The sequence below is a fragment of the Oryzias latipes genome, chromosome 24, assembly GCF_053564925.1.
Source record: "Oryzias latipes strain Hd-rR chromosome 24, Olatipes_Hd-rR_3.1".
NCBI lineage: Eukaryota > Metazoa > Chordata > Actinopteri > Beloniformes > Adrianichthyidae > Oryzias > Oryzias latipes.
Window position 1 is genome coordinate 18,300,617 of NC_136260.1, and position 16,300 is coordinate 18,316,916.

Sequence of the window (16,300 nt, forward strand, 5' to 3'; positions counted from 1 at the left end):
GCTGAAATCCTTTAAGTATATTTCTTTTGTTTATTTCATAATAAAACCAGAACTTTTTTTGTTTGGTTGCTTGTTTTTTGCTGTTAGGATCAAGAAGCTTATATTTTGAAAATCTCCACCGGAAAATTTCTTTCGGACCTTATTGTGAGCTTGATAGCGGAGAGGAAAGAGTGGGGATTGTTCAGCGGCGGAGTGTGCGGCGCGCAGACTGCACGCATGTCACTGGACTCGAATGGTGCGAAGCTCTGAATGACGGACTCGGACGTCCGGGAATGACAGCCGCTGTCACCGAGAGTGACAACTTCCACTCTCAGCGAGTCCGTTAACAGCGCTCCAGCTGACTGTCTGCACTGATCCGCGTGGGATCTACTAGCCAGTCGGGGACTATGCCAGAGATGGAGAAAGGCAGACCCCCAGAAAATAAACGCAGCAGGAAACCAGCGCACCCCGTGAAGAGAGAGATCAACCAGGAGATGAAGGTGAGAGTCTTCTGGCGCGCTTCGGTTGCAGCCAAGGCTTCTTTACGCACGCAGATTCTGGCAGCAGGGAGAGGCAGAAGCTGCGCACAAATCACTGCTGGCGTTAATAAACAAGCATTCATTATGAACTGTTGATTAAATTATTTTATTTGCTCCGTGTAGGCACTTACAAGGGAACGTGAATTTGTTTTTGTTTTTCTAAGCCTTCTTGCGTTTTGGCAGAAAAAAAAATCAAAACGAAGAAAGTTTTTTTTAATTAAACAGTTTCAGAACTATGTGATATATTTTTGGTACTTCTTTCCTCTAAAAAATGTTTATTTTTTAACCTACATGACGCCATGTAAGGCCAGCTGTGGCCGGACGTGCATACTGTAATGTCCAGTGGAGATCCAGATGTGCGTCACTTCTTCCGCGCTCCCTGTGGTGCGCTCGCCTGCTGCACCACAGAGGCTCATGAGGGAAGAAAAAAAGAGGGGGGGGGGGGCATTTATTTTCCTTAAATAGCATGTTTCAGCTGGGAAGACTCCAAATGAACTGCCACACTATTCTGAAGAATGCAAACATGACATTAAAGGCAAGCTCCCGCTGAAAGACAAAACTGCTCACTTATGACATGTGTGTTAGGAATCTCTCTAGTGTTCCTTGTGTTAAAGGCCACCAACTGCTCAGGCAATAAGAAGTAAAATCACTGTAACAGACACAATTGCCTCCCACTATAATGAGCCTCTTGTATGGAAACTAATCCTCGGATTGTCTGCTTTGTTTGGGTTTGGACACCGGCTATTTGAGATGCTTGGCTTTGGTGGTGAAGGATATTCAAGAATCCCTCAAGCTGGAGCGGAGAAATCTGAAAAGACAAGCAGTTTCTGTGGGGGAAATTCTGGCCCTTCGTGAGAGAGGAAATGTGTTCTTTTTTTGTCTGAGTGGTTTGGATTGTAGCGTTTGATATCCAGGGGAGGTGTAGAGTTTCATCTTAACTAATTTTAATCAAAACACGTGAAACACTATCCGCCCTTGATGTAAGCCTGCCTGAGCTGAAACTTGGGGTCGGCCCCAGTTTGTTGCCTTTGGCTGCAAGTCTCTATGTGGTTTGGGACATGGCTTGTCACTCTCATGAAGCAGATGTTTGTCCAAACTGCCAAAAAGAAACAAAAACAACATTGTTGGAGGTACAGGGTCTGGTGAGGAAAATATAAGAAAAAAATGTATTCGACAGGAACTCAGGACTTGGTCCGTTTTCTTGGGAAGCAACTCAATCCAGGACGTTGTCATGATGAATGTACAGTTCTTGAACTCCAGAATAAAATTACAAAGATTAGATGGTTTCAGATGCATGAAATGAAAAAGTAGGAGCAAACAGAGAGGAAAAGTCAGACGAGAAGGCTGGTTCACTGATTTCTAGTTCAACTGAGGTCCATCCCAGAGTTGCCTCTGTAATACATCAGTTTCAACACCACATTCAGACCTACTCCCTCCACGTCAGACACGAGTGCAGCACCAGACACCGGATACCTAACTTTAATCATCGTTAGGCATATTTAGCTGGACATGATACCGCTGCTCACCCACACACACGTCCAGACACACACACATCAGCAAGTGAGCAAGCAAGGGAGAGATCCATTTCTTTGAGGCCCTGGTGCAGAGCAGAGGTCGGAGTGAGGAAAGCAGGGGAAAGAATGTGCATTCAGTACTACAGCACTACAACGCCACCACAGCAGACTGGCTGTGCTGGAAAAGGGTGAAACCTGAGAAGCAGCGGTGTGTCGGGTGTCAGAGCTGGAAGGTGCTGGGATGGAGGCAAGGATAGGGAAGACAGGAGGTGGTTGAAGGGGAGGGGTTGGGAACGGTGGAGAAAGGGGAAAGAGTGGTGGACATTAGGACAAGAAGAGGAGAGAGGAGTGGGGCATTTCCAAGAACCGTGGGACCCGATGTGGTGTAGGGTGTCCCGCTCTGATTTCTGCCCGCTTCGGATCAGGTTTCCCCTCCAATCCGGTTCCACTAAAGCCACATAGTGAGGTGGGTGGATAAAGAGAGAGACCTCCGTGTGTGTTTTTCATCTGGTCATAATAATGATAATAAAAAAGTGAGAGCACACAACCCATCTGTGCTGCACAGTTTCCTTTTCCCTCGCTTTTTCTTCCAATTAACAGAGATAAACAAAAAATGAATCAGTGATTTCACACTGGTGTTAGGTTTTAAACCTTTCCATCTCAGATTTAGCTAGAGTAAACAGGTTGAACACATCATGGAAAAAGAGTCATACTGTACTCCACTGTGCCCCTATTCATTTCTCAAACAGAGCCATGGCTGGGGAAGAATACCTCGCATTGATTCAGAGTACGAAGGGCTGATTATGGTTAATACAGAATTAAAATGCATCCTCACAAATTCCCCTTTGCAGGGAGGCTTTTCTCTCAGATTTCATGTTTCCGTTTTTTTTTTGTTTGTTTTTTGTTTTTTTTCCATTGTAGACGTTTGCAGAAAGCACCATGAACGAGCTCCTGGGATGGTACGGATATGACAAGGTAGACCTGAGGGAATCCGAGGCCAATGAGATAAGAAACTACAGAGAGAGGCGACAGCATGTGTCTGTGCTAAAAGGTGAGGGCGGGTGCCAACAGGTCACTCGGGTTGTGCTTTTTCACAACCCAACAGGTTCTGTGAGTTTCTTTGCAGACATGAAGTCAGTTTACAATCTGCTAAACATTTTCTCCTATAACTGTAGCCTCTCAAGTGGCATTCATTAAGATGTATCCGTTGTTTGTGCAAAACCGATGATAATATCATGTGAGAAACGTCTATGTCATTAGATTATAAGCAAAAGCAAAGCCGGTGTTTCTTTTTTTCTCATGTCTCTCAGAAAACTCGTTGCCAAAACCCAAAATACTGGACTCCAAAATGAGTCACTCAGTCCTTGCCATGAAGAGCGGAGAGAGGGAATCTTCCAGTGTGCCTTTATCCTCACCCTCCTCATCTTCAACAAGCTCATCCCTGACCCCTAAAGAGCACAAGAGTGCCCCTGTTATTGTTCCCCTCATAAAGCCATCAGCAGGTAGGAGATTCAACACAAATGATCCTGTTTTGGTTTCTTGGTTCTCGGTTTATCGTTCAATCAATCCTTGAAAAGTTGCATTCATTAGCTTGTCCTTCATTGAAAATAACTGTTTTATTAATACTAAAATTATTTATTATCTATTTAGGTGACTGTCATGAAAAATTAATAAATGTCAGACGATAAAAAGGAAACACTGATGCTAAACAGATCCTTTAACAGCAGCTTTTAAACAGCCGCCGTTTAATGAACATTGTTAGGAGCTGTAATCTTGTCAGTGCTCTGCTTTCACCAATATTAAATAGGTGTTACTAACTGACAAGGTCAACTTCCTTCATTGCTACATTTCACTTTAAGTTAAAAGAAACTTCAGCAATTTTGTGGCAGTGATGCATTAAACAGAAACATTTAATGAAGAAAATGCCAAAAAAGTTGTTCAGATAACTGTTGTTTATCTGATCTTTATCAAAACACATAAGGACACCACTTAGAGCAATAGTAATTTCAGTGCATATCACTAATCTTTTTCTTTTCCGTTTGCAGTGGAAGATGTACAGAATGTGCAGATAGTGTGTGTTTGGTGCCAGAAAGAAGGTGTGAAACGCTACTCGCTGTGTATGGGTTCAGAGCTGAAGAGCTTTTGCAGCGAGAAGTGTTTTGCCGCCTGCAGACGGGCCTACTTCAAGCGAAACAAGGTTAGTACTGACGGCATTCTCACACAAATTTTAGGGCTTTAAAGTTTGATTTCTGCTCACCTCTTGTTGATGAAATCATTGAAGTCCTGAGTTCAGCAGTTAAGTAAAATTAGAAAATTAGAAAAATATTATTGAATTAACTTGGTAGTGAACAGATATTCAAATCAGGTAAATATAATCTCAAATGAATATCAAGGCATGACATTTTATGCAGTCGTGTTATTTGTTTAGAGATAGAAATCCCAACCATTGTGGACAAATCTCAGTCAAACTTTGCAGAACCACTTTGGCGGTAACACACTGAGGTTTCAATTTCAACAAGACACGTTCAATCTGTTACATTGTTATGACCCACTAATGTTCACCAAACTAACAAAATGTGCAGGTTTTTGTTTAAACACTGTAAATATTTAGTCATGTTTTTGGGAGTCATTAGCCTGTTTAGTGACAGAAGTTCAGTCAAGATTTAGCTGTCAGACAAGATAGTTCACATCTCACATCATCCTTCTACCACTGAGCATAACCAGTTTTATGCTATATTAACACTAAATTGACATTTTTAAAGAGTTTTTGCAATTTAGTCTTGGGATAAATTTGCTGGCAAGTCCATTGTAAATATTGTTTTTCAATGAACAGTGCACTTCATTTTGATACTTGAGCTTTTGCAATAATGATTTCAGAAAAAATGTTATATCTTCTTATGTAATTAGAATGCACTTCATCTTTGTCATTTGATTGTATTAACACTTGAAGATTTTTATAATTTATGTAAAAAATAAAATAAAAAAAAGGATAATGGGGTGGGATTACAGTAATTCTCTTCCTTCCATTCAAGCAATTAATTAAACTCCATTTGACAAACTTAATATTTCTTGGTTTCAATGTGTGATGTACAAGATGTATAAGAGGTAGTAACAGGTTGATTAAGAGTAATTATACTGAGTAAGATATTCCCTGATGTTGACCCTCTTTGTATACGCTGTGAACAGGCTCCAGCATCTTTGTCGCACATGTGTTGGAGTTGCTCTAAGCTGTCAAATTTTGGTCTGATGTTTCTCTAACACTGTCAAAAATTTTAAACCAGACGGTCAAGTTTGACCCCCTTCAACAGAATTCTGGGAATCACCGATCCTCAAACTTTTAAAAAGAAATCAGAACGTAGGGTAATTCAGTTCACATGCTTAGTTAAACGCAGAATCATACTCTTAAATTGGGAGCAAGCACAGCCCCCCCCCCCCCCCCCCCCCAACACATCCAGTGGATCAGAGACATTTTGTTTTTTCTAAATTTAGAGAAAATTAGGTACACCCTGCAGGGACAGGACGGGAAATTTTTCAATGTTTGGTCCACCTTTAGTAATGAGTTTGCAAAAAACAGTTAAATACTGTCGTTTTATCTATTTTTATTTATTTATTTATTTATTTTTCCATTTCTTTTTCTACATTATTCTGTTTTTTTTCTTTTCACAAATTGTTCTTGTGATCTGTTAGTGTTTTCTGTTTTGAAAATATTCTAAAAACTCAATAAAAAGAATTTAAAAAAATAAAATAAAATAAAAAAGATTAAGAGTAACTATAATTGCATTATTGGCACATGTATGTGGATTTATGCATATACTTTCAAATCAATTCATGACTAATTATCCAAAGTTTGATATATCGTTATATAGATATACATTCCTGTTGTCCACTCTTATTTTTGTTTTGATTGCTTGAAATACACCATTTCCAAACACAAATCCACTGAAATGTTTGCAAATTCCTCTCTTATTAAACTGATTTAAAGTAGAAATTTAATTTCCAAGATTATTGCTAATTTCTTTCTTTTTTAGCTTCTTGAAAATGTAGACCTAAATCCTCCGGTCCCGCAAACTGATATTATTGATTTAATCACTAAATGACTGGAACTTTCGAAGCCTTTCAGCAAAGAATTACTTAAACACCCTTTTTGTATTTAGCTTTTTTTTTTAACTAGTTAATTGGTATAAAATGCCAAAGCTGTTTTACCTGCTTCAAGGCCTCACGAGGACAAGATTTTCTGTCTTTGAAAAACTTTTAACTGATGTCCTGATTTAAACAGTACTTCTGCCTGATTTCACTATGTCTAGTAAGCTATCATACAACTCCATGTATATGTTCAGGTGTCCACATCCAACACCTAAGGGACCAGTTTGTGCACAGTTCAAACCAGCAGTGTGATACAGAAAGGCATCAGGTGGTTACAAAATTTACAGAAACAGATACCCCCCGCTTATGTGAGGTCATAAGTGATGGATCATTTACTGGAATTTAAAAAGGGGAGATCTCGAAGAACAGCATTCCTAGTTAGTATGGAAGAACATGTTTAAGGAGGGTAAATCTTTGTAAAGGACCCCATCAGAAGGGACCGGCCATTATGCAGCTCTTCTCTGATGGAAAAGAAAGGCTGCAAACATAGATGTTCGTGACATTGAAGTTTCAGGTTCAATGGTTGTCCTGCCTTCATATGTGAAGAATGATAAGCTACTGTATAGTCTTACAGAATTATTTACACTAAAGGTGAATTTGTTTGCCGACAGCGGTGGCAAAAAGAATGTCCGAACTGATCGCGCACAACAAAAACTCCAGTTTTTCATGGGTAAAGAGGAAAGCGTTTCTGTTTGCCTGTTGCTGCTTGTCGGAGAGGAAGGCCAGGAGGCCTGGGGCGAGGTGTCCACTTTCAGTGCATACCTTACCTTCAGCTGCCTCATGTTTCGTAACTCAACACGGCTCATTGGGTCACAGAGATGGGGGAGCACTAAGACCCACAGCAGATCACTTTACATGAATCACAAGGAATTTCCAATATTAATATTGGCAGGACCATCACTAACATGACAATACATTAGTTATATTACTCCCCTATTTGTTTGTCCCTCACTGCACATTGTTTGTTCCTTTTTGTTTCATTGAAATTCGCTCTCTGTTGTTAAGTTACACATTGACCAACTGTTACTTTCATTGTTGGAAGTTTATATTTGGTTTCTACAGAATGACTCCCGGTTAGCATCCGAGGTTGGATTCGATTTGCCTGACAGTGTTGTGTCATGTCTTTTCTTCTGTCAGGCCAGAGATGAAGACCTCCACAGTGACAGATCACCTCAGCATACTCATCCAGAAGACTCACCGAGACTCGTTCTCAAGATAAACAGCAGTGTCAGAGTAAGAGGACTTCATTAATCTGGTTTTTATTGTAAAGTTTGTGTATTTGCATGCTTTTTTATTTAAAAATTTAGGATGCAGTGGAACGCTGAAAACTCCTCAGTCTTCTAAGTTTCTGTATAGTTTTCAAATGTTTCCTGAAAGAATACTTCATTGACCCTCCACAGTCTGTCTCTCCTGTACCACAGGTATGTGATTGGTGCAAACATGTTCGTCACACTAAGGAATACCTGGACTTTGGATCTGGAGAAGAACGACTTCAGTTCTGCAGCACCAAGTGCTTGAACCAATACAAGATGGATGTTTTCTACAGAGAAGCTCGTGCAGCTCTCAACAGCACCAGTTCAAGTCCAAGCCGACCCAGTCAGGGCAGAAGGGTGGACAGCAGTGTAGCTGGGCAAAAGCTGCTCACTCCTGAGTCTTGGAACAGCAACAACATCGCAGGAGAAATACGCAACATGAGTCTGTCACCTAAAGGACCCGCTCCAATGCACGGATCTGTAGAATCCACCAGAAACCCCCACTCAGAAGAATCTTCTTTCTCTTCCAAAGTTCCAGTCTCAGGGCTGAGGACCTTAGAGAGATCCATCCAGCCACCTCCACCTCTTCCCGCTGTGGAGGTGTCCCACCCTCACCCACTACCTCCACCTCGCCCCCTTCTGGATCAAAAACCAGTACCTCAAATCCCCATACCCTTCATCAGACCTCCTCTTCATGCTCAGGGCCTGAAAAGCCCTCTTGCCAATCATCCTAGACATCCAGCTCCCCCATCAAGCCCTATTCATAGACCTCCACATTCGCCACACATGCAGCCACCCTCTTCTGCTTCCATTAATCCACCTGGGCTGATGCCTCCTTTCCCAGGAGCCTACTTCCCCGGATTGCATTCCCCTCCTATGAACATGATGCCAAGAGGTCCTGTTCCAATTCCCCCAATGATGAACTTTGGTTTTCCTACTTTTAGTCCTCTTTTGCCTCAACCGACTGTCTTGGTGCCTTATCCCATCATTGTTCCCCTGCCTGTTCCCATCCCAATTCCTATCCCCATTCCAGTCCCTGCTAAAGCAGCTGTAGAAATTCCATGTCACAGTGGAGTCATACAACCCGTGCCAGAGGGGGTGGATAGGAGCAGATCCAGGACTACCAGAGTGTCATCTCCAGGGGTTTCTGAAAGAGACTGCAGATTGATAATTGAAAAAATGGACGGAGCCTTTTCACAAGGTGTCACCTCACCAAATGAGTCCAACTTAAGGGACAGAGACTGGGTTAAATCTGAGAGGCCATTTTTGTCCCCAGCATCTACACCACAAAGTGGAGCATCCTCCCCCAGAACACAGTACAATGAATCACCCTGCCATGCAGCTGGTTCAGATGGACTGCCAGACCCTAAGCAGCATCAGACAGTGCGACAGGTCATTCAGAGGGTTCTCCAACACACAAAGCCAGAGCCTAATGTGAATGGAATGATGGACTTGTCTGGTTCAGACAACTCAGCAGTGGGGCAGGCTAAAAGAACAGATCTCCAGGATATTATCAGAGCCACCCACCCTCTACAGGTATCACCTTTACAGGATGCAGTCTGCCAGGAGCACGACTCCCACAGTCCACCTTCTCAAGGTCCACCCAGCCCAACAGGAACCAGCAATTCATATGATGCCAACTTTTCTGCTCTGACGTCTCAGGACCATGGTAAGAACGGGGTGTCGTCCTCATCCATGCCTCCCAGTATGGATTCTTCCCTGCCCCAGAGATTACCAGCATCACCCCAGGACCCTTCACTTAGTGAACTGGAAGCTATCAAGGAGAACAAGTGCTCTGTTGTTAGCCCAGTGCGGATCGAAGGCCAGCCCAGTCAGTTAGAAGGGCCAGTAACTGTAGTTGGGGATGCTGGAGAAGATGCTCGTGTTCCGGATGAAGACCATGCCTATGCCCTGCCCACAGCGCCAAAGACAGGTGTGACCACTACCCCACTGCTCTTGCCTAAACTCAGGGACAAGGGTAGCCTGAGGAGTCCTACTAATATTCCCAGCGCTGGGGACATGGAGCCAGCTTTAAAGAGGCGATGCCTACGAATCCGAGATCAGAATAAGTAGAGAATAGAGGTGAGACATTCTTTTCATATTGTTTGACAGAAGGTATTAAATTAAAGCTGCAGAGTTTGATGTTTCAACTTATTTACATGCATTTCTGCAGCAACTCAGCATCTATTGCTAATTAAAATAGTATCATTAAATGCAGGTTAACCAAGGTTAAAAAAATGCGATGAGGCACACTTTGGTGCACACAGACTGAGCTTAATCACAGATCTCACAGTGTGAGCATGGCCACTAAACAGCATGGCGCCAAACAGAGAGAATCCCAGTAACCTGGCACTCCTCAATACTCTAAAGTTACAGCAGGGGAAGGAGGTGGAGGGCACAAGCACTGAGTGTCACTTTGAAAGGCAATCACTTCACCTCAGCCTGACAACTGCAACGCTTTGTTTGCATGATGGTCTGTTTTATTGGCAACAATTTTGTAAAATACATTTTGTATTCAGTTTCAGAAAGAGTTTAAACAGTTTCCATATTATTATATTGTATATAAAAGGAAAGATCTCTGAAAAAGCAATAAGGACATCTTTCCGAGGTCGCTGTAGAGACGGGCAGACTGCAAGGCGCTGAGAATATGAGAGGCACCCTCAGCAGTGACGGAGCTCTGGGGCTTCATTAGAAAACACAGAGGCCGAATCATAGCGATCCGATTACATGTGTCACAACGACACCCTGTTCTGGCTTTGGCTCTTCTCACCCCTTGTATAAGTTTGCACTCTCTTCTCCTTTTTCAGTGCTTTTCCTTTTCTTCCCTCTCCTCTGCTGTTTGCTGCCAACCAGATGTTGTTGTTAGAATAAGGAAAGCCTCCTTACTTTGGCCCAATCACAGAACCCCCTGGCTTCTCTTGCTCGATGGTTGGAGTTTAACACACACCAGTCATCCCCACCCGCTGATATCTCACCATAACAAGATCATGTTTCAGTTTTGCTGTATGGCTGAGATTAATCTGCTGATATTACAGCAACGGTTCCGATTTCAGATGGCATGCTTCCCTTCCCCATATTCTTCTCCGGGCCTCCATATGTGAGGAGTCAAGTTCAAAATCATGTTTAGCTGTAACGGCTGCAGTGAGACATACTGAACAGAACCTTTATCTTGTACTCCAGATGTTTGGTTTCAAGCACAACAAGATTTTCTTTCACTTTAATGAGTTCTCCGTTTGGTCCTCGTCATTTGTTGAGGTTTCATTCATTGCCTTAGTAACCAATACATATGAAATCACAGCATGCTGCTTGTGCCGTGCAGAGGGATTTATGGCCATGCGTTGTGTGTAATGGGATCTGGCTGTCGTATGTGAATGACTTTAACTTGCCACCTCTGTACTCTGAGCCTAACATTGCTGTCCTGGTCCATTGTCCTTGTTGTAATGAGTCTTTGAAAACAAAAAAATCACCCACTCTGACAGAGTCAGCAGCCGACAAGAAGATTTCACCCCAGGAAACTGAGAAACATTTTTTTTTTCACATCTCTGTTTTCCTTGCCTCTATTTGAGATATTTTATAGCCCCATGTAATTTGAATCCACCACATGGGTATAAAACTACAGCGCAATGGGAAAGAGGGAGTACAGAACCCGGACTTGGACCTTCAAGGGACTGAATCAAAGTGAAAGAAGGAAAGGCCAGATGTTCAAATTTCGCTTGTTTTCAGCTCAACAGTTATCTAAGTGTTGACATGATTTAATACCTTGGAAGTTGGATTAAAGTTTTCCAGAGCAGGACAGCATGATATAAGATATGATGAAAATGACTCAGAATCAGCCCAGAATCTTTTTCATCCCTTTTTTTTCTCCTCTTTCTCTGTTTTTTTACCTTCTCACCAAATGAACAGACTCCCTGTTTAAACCCCTTCGGCAGTGCCAGAATCAGTGCCGCTCCCTCTTGTGGACAACACCGGTGTGTACACCCTGCAGCCTGTCCCGCCGCCTGTCAGCCCACCAGAGTGTTGCTCTGCCTGTAGACCAGCAGGGTGCCAACCCAGGAAGCAGTCCAGATGGCCAAATCATCACAGCATAAGAGATGAACACACAGCACAGTCACACACTTTGTTCTGGACCAAAGAGCATCAACCGCGTTTTGTGTGTTGCAGTGTGTTCAGTAAGCACTTGAAGGGGAGATTCTCAGATTCTCCACTTCTGTCACATTGCCCTAAAGTTGTATGTGTGCACAACTGCACAGATGCGCTCCTCTTCCTCCTCCTCCTCCTCCTCCTTCTCCTCCTCCGTCTCTCGTTGCTCCACACGGCAGACAAGTCTCTGATCAGCCTTGTGTGGTCTTCTCATTTGGAGCCTGAACATGATCTCTTTCCAGGGGAAACGGTTTGTTTTCGCTGCCCAGCTTGCACAAAGAGCCACATTGTTCCCCTTCCCATATCCCACGGTGACTCCCCACTACAGGTTTTGGGTTACCTAGCTGATGGGGGCTCAGGCTTCAGGAGTTTTTTTTTTTTTTTTTTTTTGAGAAACAGACCGAAATATAATATAGCCTTCATTTTGTTGCCTATCCACCCAATCTAAATAGAGCACGTTAAACACTCAGTGGTTATGATGTTTAATTCCTCTCTATTCCCTTCTGGGACTTCTTACTGTGAGGCTGAGGAAAGCCTGGAAGAGAGAATCCTTCTAATAATCCCAAACCAAAGTGTTGCAGAGCAGCAGACAGGGGTTATGCTGATAGCTCCAACATTTTGGACAGCAGATGGAGATGATGGTGAGCACTGAGTGTCACACATGAACTTCCTGACAGTGAAAACCACAATCAGCTTTGAAGATACTGGACATAATTAGACAAAGTAACATTGCTAAGTGTGCTATTGTACTCAAAGGCATCAAATGCTGTAAAATACAGCAATCAGTATTACATTTCCCGCTGCTGGGGATACTTTGATCCTGCCAGATCACCTAGATGCTAGTCAACTTTTGTGCGATTTCAGTTTTTAGTTAATACAGATATTATTTGATATAATATTAACTTATGGATGATACATCTGTAGATTCTCATTAAAAAAGCGTTACTACTACATTTGTATTTTCTTAATTATTATTTTTGTTTGTGCTGTAAAGTCCCTTGTTTAAGTGTGTATGCTTCATGTCCACTAGAGGGCAGTATTTGCCTTCTTTATATTTGCACCTGCTCTTATTGATAGAAAGCACCAGAAGGCAATAAATGGACGGTCTGATTGAAACTGGACACAGCCATGCGCTCTGCACTGTCTGATTAATCGCCAAACCTGTCACCTTTTTTGATGCTACTTTCGGAGGGGAATTTAAAATAATAGCTTCCGATTTTCTTTGACCGACAAGACTTTAAGGCCTGACACCCTCCTGCCATCATTCCAAAATCCCCCATCATTTGCATGTTTGTGTTTCTCTATGTGTCCCTTGTTTCACAACACGTTTGCTTGTCACTTATTTCCTTTTATGGAAAGTCATCATGACAATGTCATCTTCAGCAGTCAGGAATGTTTGACAGTACTACATACATGATGGATGCCAAAAGGTGAAAACATTAAAAAGCTGTAACTGATCCAAATATACCGGTAATTCTTGAAATGATTTATAAAACATGTACAAAATGTGTCAAATGCACAGGTTTCACCTCTTCTGTCTGCTCCTTATCTGAACTGTATCTGTCTCATTGTTTGTATTTGAATAAAGATTAAGTAACCAAAAACTTTGGTGGAGATCTCTTTGTAAAGTAAAATATATAAAATAAAAGATATTGTAAGATAAAAGACAATGTTTGATGTTTCCTTTTCTGCCCTACAGTTTTGGCTCTGTTTTTATGATCTATTAATTGAAGTTTGAATTATGATACCATGTGAAGTAGAGTCTAGTTAGACTATGGTTGGTGTAGATTTCTATTTAAAGGACTAATGTGTCTCAAAGGCAACGCATCAGCATTCCTGACATTCTTCAAGTCGATGAGCGTCTTTGCTGACGGTAAAAGCAGATCAGTGAGCGAAAGGAAAAAGAATTCCTGCCCAGCCCATGTATTCCTTCAATTCTAATGTATCTGATTAAACATTTTAATCCACGTTATTAAGAATAAAATTAAATACAAATAATTGAAACGTTGACAGTATTTGGTTATTTATTTATTTATTATTACGATATTATTCAGAAGTATTTTTTCTCATTTCTATTTTGCCCCAGAAAATGACAAAAGCCTCTGTAGTGTCTTTACAAAAAATCTATTTGAACGAGGTTTAAAAAAGAAAAAAAACTAATCCTAGATTTAAATTGGATTTATTTTGGTTACGCAAATCGGAAACCGGAAGTGTCTAGAACTTTTTAAATGAAGTCCCCGGTAGTTTTGTTTGTTTGCTTTTTAATTAAAACTTTTACTCAAATTTTCTAAATAAAAAAAAACTTTTTTTTACATAATGTAAGTTATTTTTGGAAATTGTATAGTTTCTTTTCAAGCAATATGGTGTTTTCAAAATAATATGATTTAAGCGGAAACATAAAAAGATATTTTGGCCATTTTACGACTAATATATACAAATAATGAACATTTAATTTTTTTGTGAACGTTTGTGATTTTTTTACTCCAATGAATCCCTGGGGTTCCTTTTAACTATTGTGAGACATATTTCTTTGTATATAATCAAAATAATAATCAGCAGCAGCAGCATCATAAACATAATTATAAAGAAATTTGGAAGTCGACTTCCGAGTTTTATTTTGAAATCAGTGTAAACAATTGAAACCGGATGCAGTTTTCTGATGTGACTAACTTTACGCTTACAGGGTCATACAGGTTGGAGGCGCAGTTTTCGCTTCGTACTTTACTTTTCAACTTACCTGGCATTGAGCACCTGAAAAGGCGCGCGCAACCTTCGATCTCCCTAAAGTCTGTTCGCTTTCCACAAGTTTCTTCTGCGATATAAACAAAGAGAGCCGCAGTTTTGGATGAATAATTAACCAGAGGAGTCCAGCCGCAAAGTGGAGAGCAGAGCAAACATGCAGAGCTGAGCCAGGAGAGAGGCGCGCCTTCGGACAGGAAAGCAGAACTCCGCGCGCTTCAACCTTCGTCCCATTTCATTTCCATGTCGTCTTGAGTTGGAGTCTGTCATCATGCCGGGAGCGGAGAGCAGAGTGGAAGGCCGGCTGAAGAAGCTGGAGTCCCTCATGAGGAACCCACAGTCGGCCCTGAACTTGGAGACTCTGCTGGTGAGCTCTCGTCCCCTTTGAGGTCCTTGTTTTGGGGGAGTTTTGCGTCAGAATCGTTCAGGTGTAAGTTAAAACTCACCTGTCATGACACGTCCAGGTAACAGCTGGGGGAAGTATAAAGATTAGGAAAAATACTCTGAGAATAGTAGAACAAGGCTTAGTGGAGGAGAGAATAACACGTGTTCATGGAGCTGTCCATTACTTTGTCTTTTTTTTAGAGTTGTAGTAGCAGAAAGCTTCACCTAAACTAAGATTTGCAAACTTTTCTGGCCGGAGGAAGCTCGTTTTTCTTTCAAATGCAAATGTAAATACATTTTTAAACATCCTGATCTTAAAATAGGTCTTCACACCTAAGCATGAGGAAGGAATCCAATCAAAAGCTTGAACTCCTTTTAAACATGTTTTCATTTGCTCCACTGCTGAGAAAAAAATACCATGAACACACCTGTCAAAGTCAGGGTTTTGCTGAGGAAAGGAGTTGAGATTACTCTCTATTTGGCGTGTTTTTTTGGATCATCAGATCAACTTAAATAAAAATATCCAAGGCATCCTTTGGGGCATGACACAAGTGTTTATGGTACTGCAGCACAGACAGGACACTCAGTCTAATGACGAAGCATGTCTAATCTCAGCAATGAGTCACATGAAAAGACTGATATTATTTCAACTCCAGCTGAAGTCAGATAGTGTCAGAAGCAGACAAAGTCGGGCGTCATGCGCCGCATTTCTCTGGTCAGCCCTGTGGTGCATGCGGCAACAACAGCCATCATGCTTCCTAATGCAGAGAACTAACACAGGAAGCTGAAGTAATTTCCTGGAATTGAGATGGAGATAACTTTGACCTGACGTCATCATTTCCTGTTTGTTCACAACAGTTTGTTTTTTTTGGTGAAAAGACACAATGTTGGGCTTTCCCTTTTTTTCCCTTCATTAAATTTGGTGATCATTTGCAGGGTTTGTGATTAACGTTGTGTGCATTCACACTCTATGTATTTTACATTAACAATTGAATAATAATCTTTTAAGAACATGGTTTTCTAACATGTGCAAAGGTAAATCTGCGTTACAAAGCCCTCTAGTACCTAAAATACTGACGAAAATGCCTATTTAGTCAAAAAATTGATGTAAATTATAATAATTAGATTGTCCTTCAACGTAACAAAAACACGTGTGATTTTCTTTTACAATTTATTTAAAAAAATATTAAAATTTCCAAAAACATTTTTGGACATCAAAACGGATAATTCCCTCAATTTTTTTAAGGACTTGGGCTCTGCTAAGAGAAATACTATAGTTTAACATCTAATTTCTTTATATTATATCACGTTTGAGGCTTGCATACATTATAAATTACGTATGAACTCTGACGGATGCAATAAGCATTATTACCTCCACATTTCACAGTGTAGGAGTGACCACCTGACTGGTCATAAACTCGTTCTACAACAACACAAAAATACAAAAAGCCTTGTGTATCTGTGCAGCTCCTTGTTCCTGTCTGCTTTGCATCTTTCGTGGCATCATTTGTTCAAACTTTATTTCATCAGGGAAGCTTGTTTAAAACCAGACTTTCCTTTTCACACTCACATTCATGCCTGGAACCACACAAGCGCCTGCGGTTGTCCT

At 41.3% G+C, this 16,300-nt stretch overlaps 2 protein-coding genes across 9 annotated transcripts in view; both read left to right on the plus strand.

Moving 5' to 3' along the window:
* The first annotated feature begins 100 nt into the window (after window positions 1-100).
* On the plus strand, window positions 101-13,233 carry LOC101172043 (sine oculis-binding protein homolog). 2 transcript variants are annotated; one of them, XM_011491580.4, is made up of 7 exons: window positions 101-479; window positions 2,954-3,083; window positions 3,343-3,534; window positions 4,078-4,229; window positions 7,313-7,408; window positions 7,576-9,510; window positions 11,332-13,233. In XM_011491580.4, the coding sequence occupies exons 1-6, from the start codon at window positions 387-389 to the stop codon at window positions 9,499-9,501; spliced, it is 2,589 nt and encodes an 862-aa protein (XP_011489882.2). In that variant the 5' UTR covers window positions 101-386; the 3' UTR covers window positions 9,502-9,510; window positions 11,332-13,233. The 2 variants fall into 2 exon arrangements, with proteins under 2 accessions (XP_011489882.2, XP_023808878.1); XM_023953110.2 differs by having other exon boundaries at window positions 7,597-9,510.
* A 973-nt stretch (window positions 13,234-14,206) lies between these two features.
* Window positions 14,207-16,300, plus strand: part of LOC101159717 (rho-associated protein kinase 2) — a 34,509-nt gene continuing 32,415 nt past the window's right edge. For all 7 annotated transcript variants that reach the window (XR_002872853.2, XR_013654144.1, XR_002872854.2 and 4 more), the window contains exon 1: window positions 14,207-14,674. Coding sequence is in view for 4 of the 7 variants with exons in the window: in XM_023952794.2 (XP_023808562.1) it covers window positions 14,579-14,674 (96 nt within the window). In the remaining 3 variants the exon portion in view is untranslated. The remainder of the gene's footprint in view (window positions 14,675-16,300) is intronic.

Coding starts and splice junctions, on each gene's coding strand:
- LOC101172043 (XM_011491580.4), top strand. CDS start 387: ATGCCAGAGATGGAGAAAGGCAGACCCCCAGAAAATAAACGCAGCAGG. Junction 480..2,953: donor AGATCAACCAGGAGATGAAG/GTGAGAGTCTTC, acceptor TTTCCATTGTAG/ACGTTTGCAGAAAGCACCAT. Junction 3,535..4,077: donor CCTCATAAAGCCATCAGCAG/GTAGGAGATTCA, acceptor TTCCGTTTGCAG/TGGAAGATGTACAGAATGTG.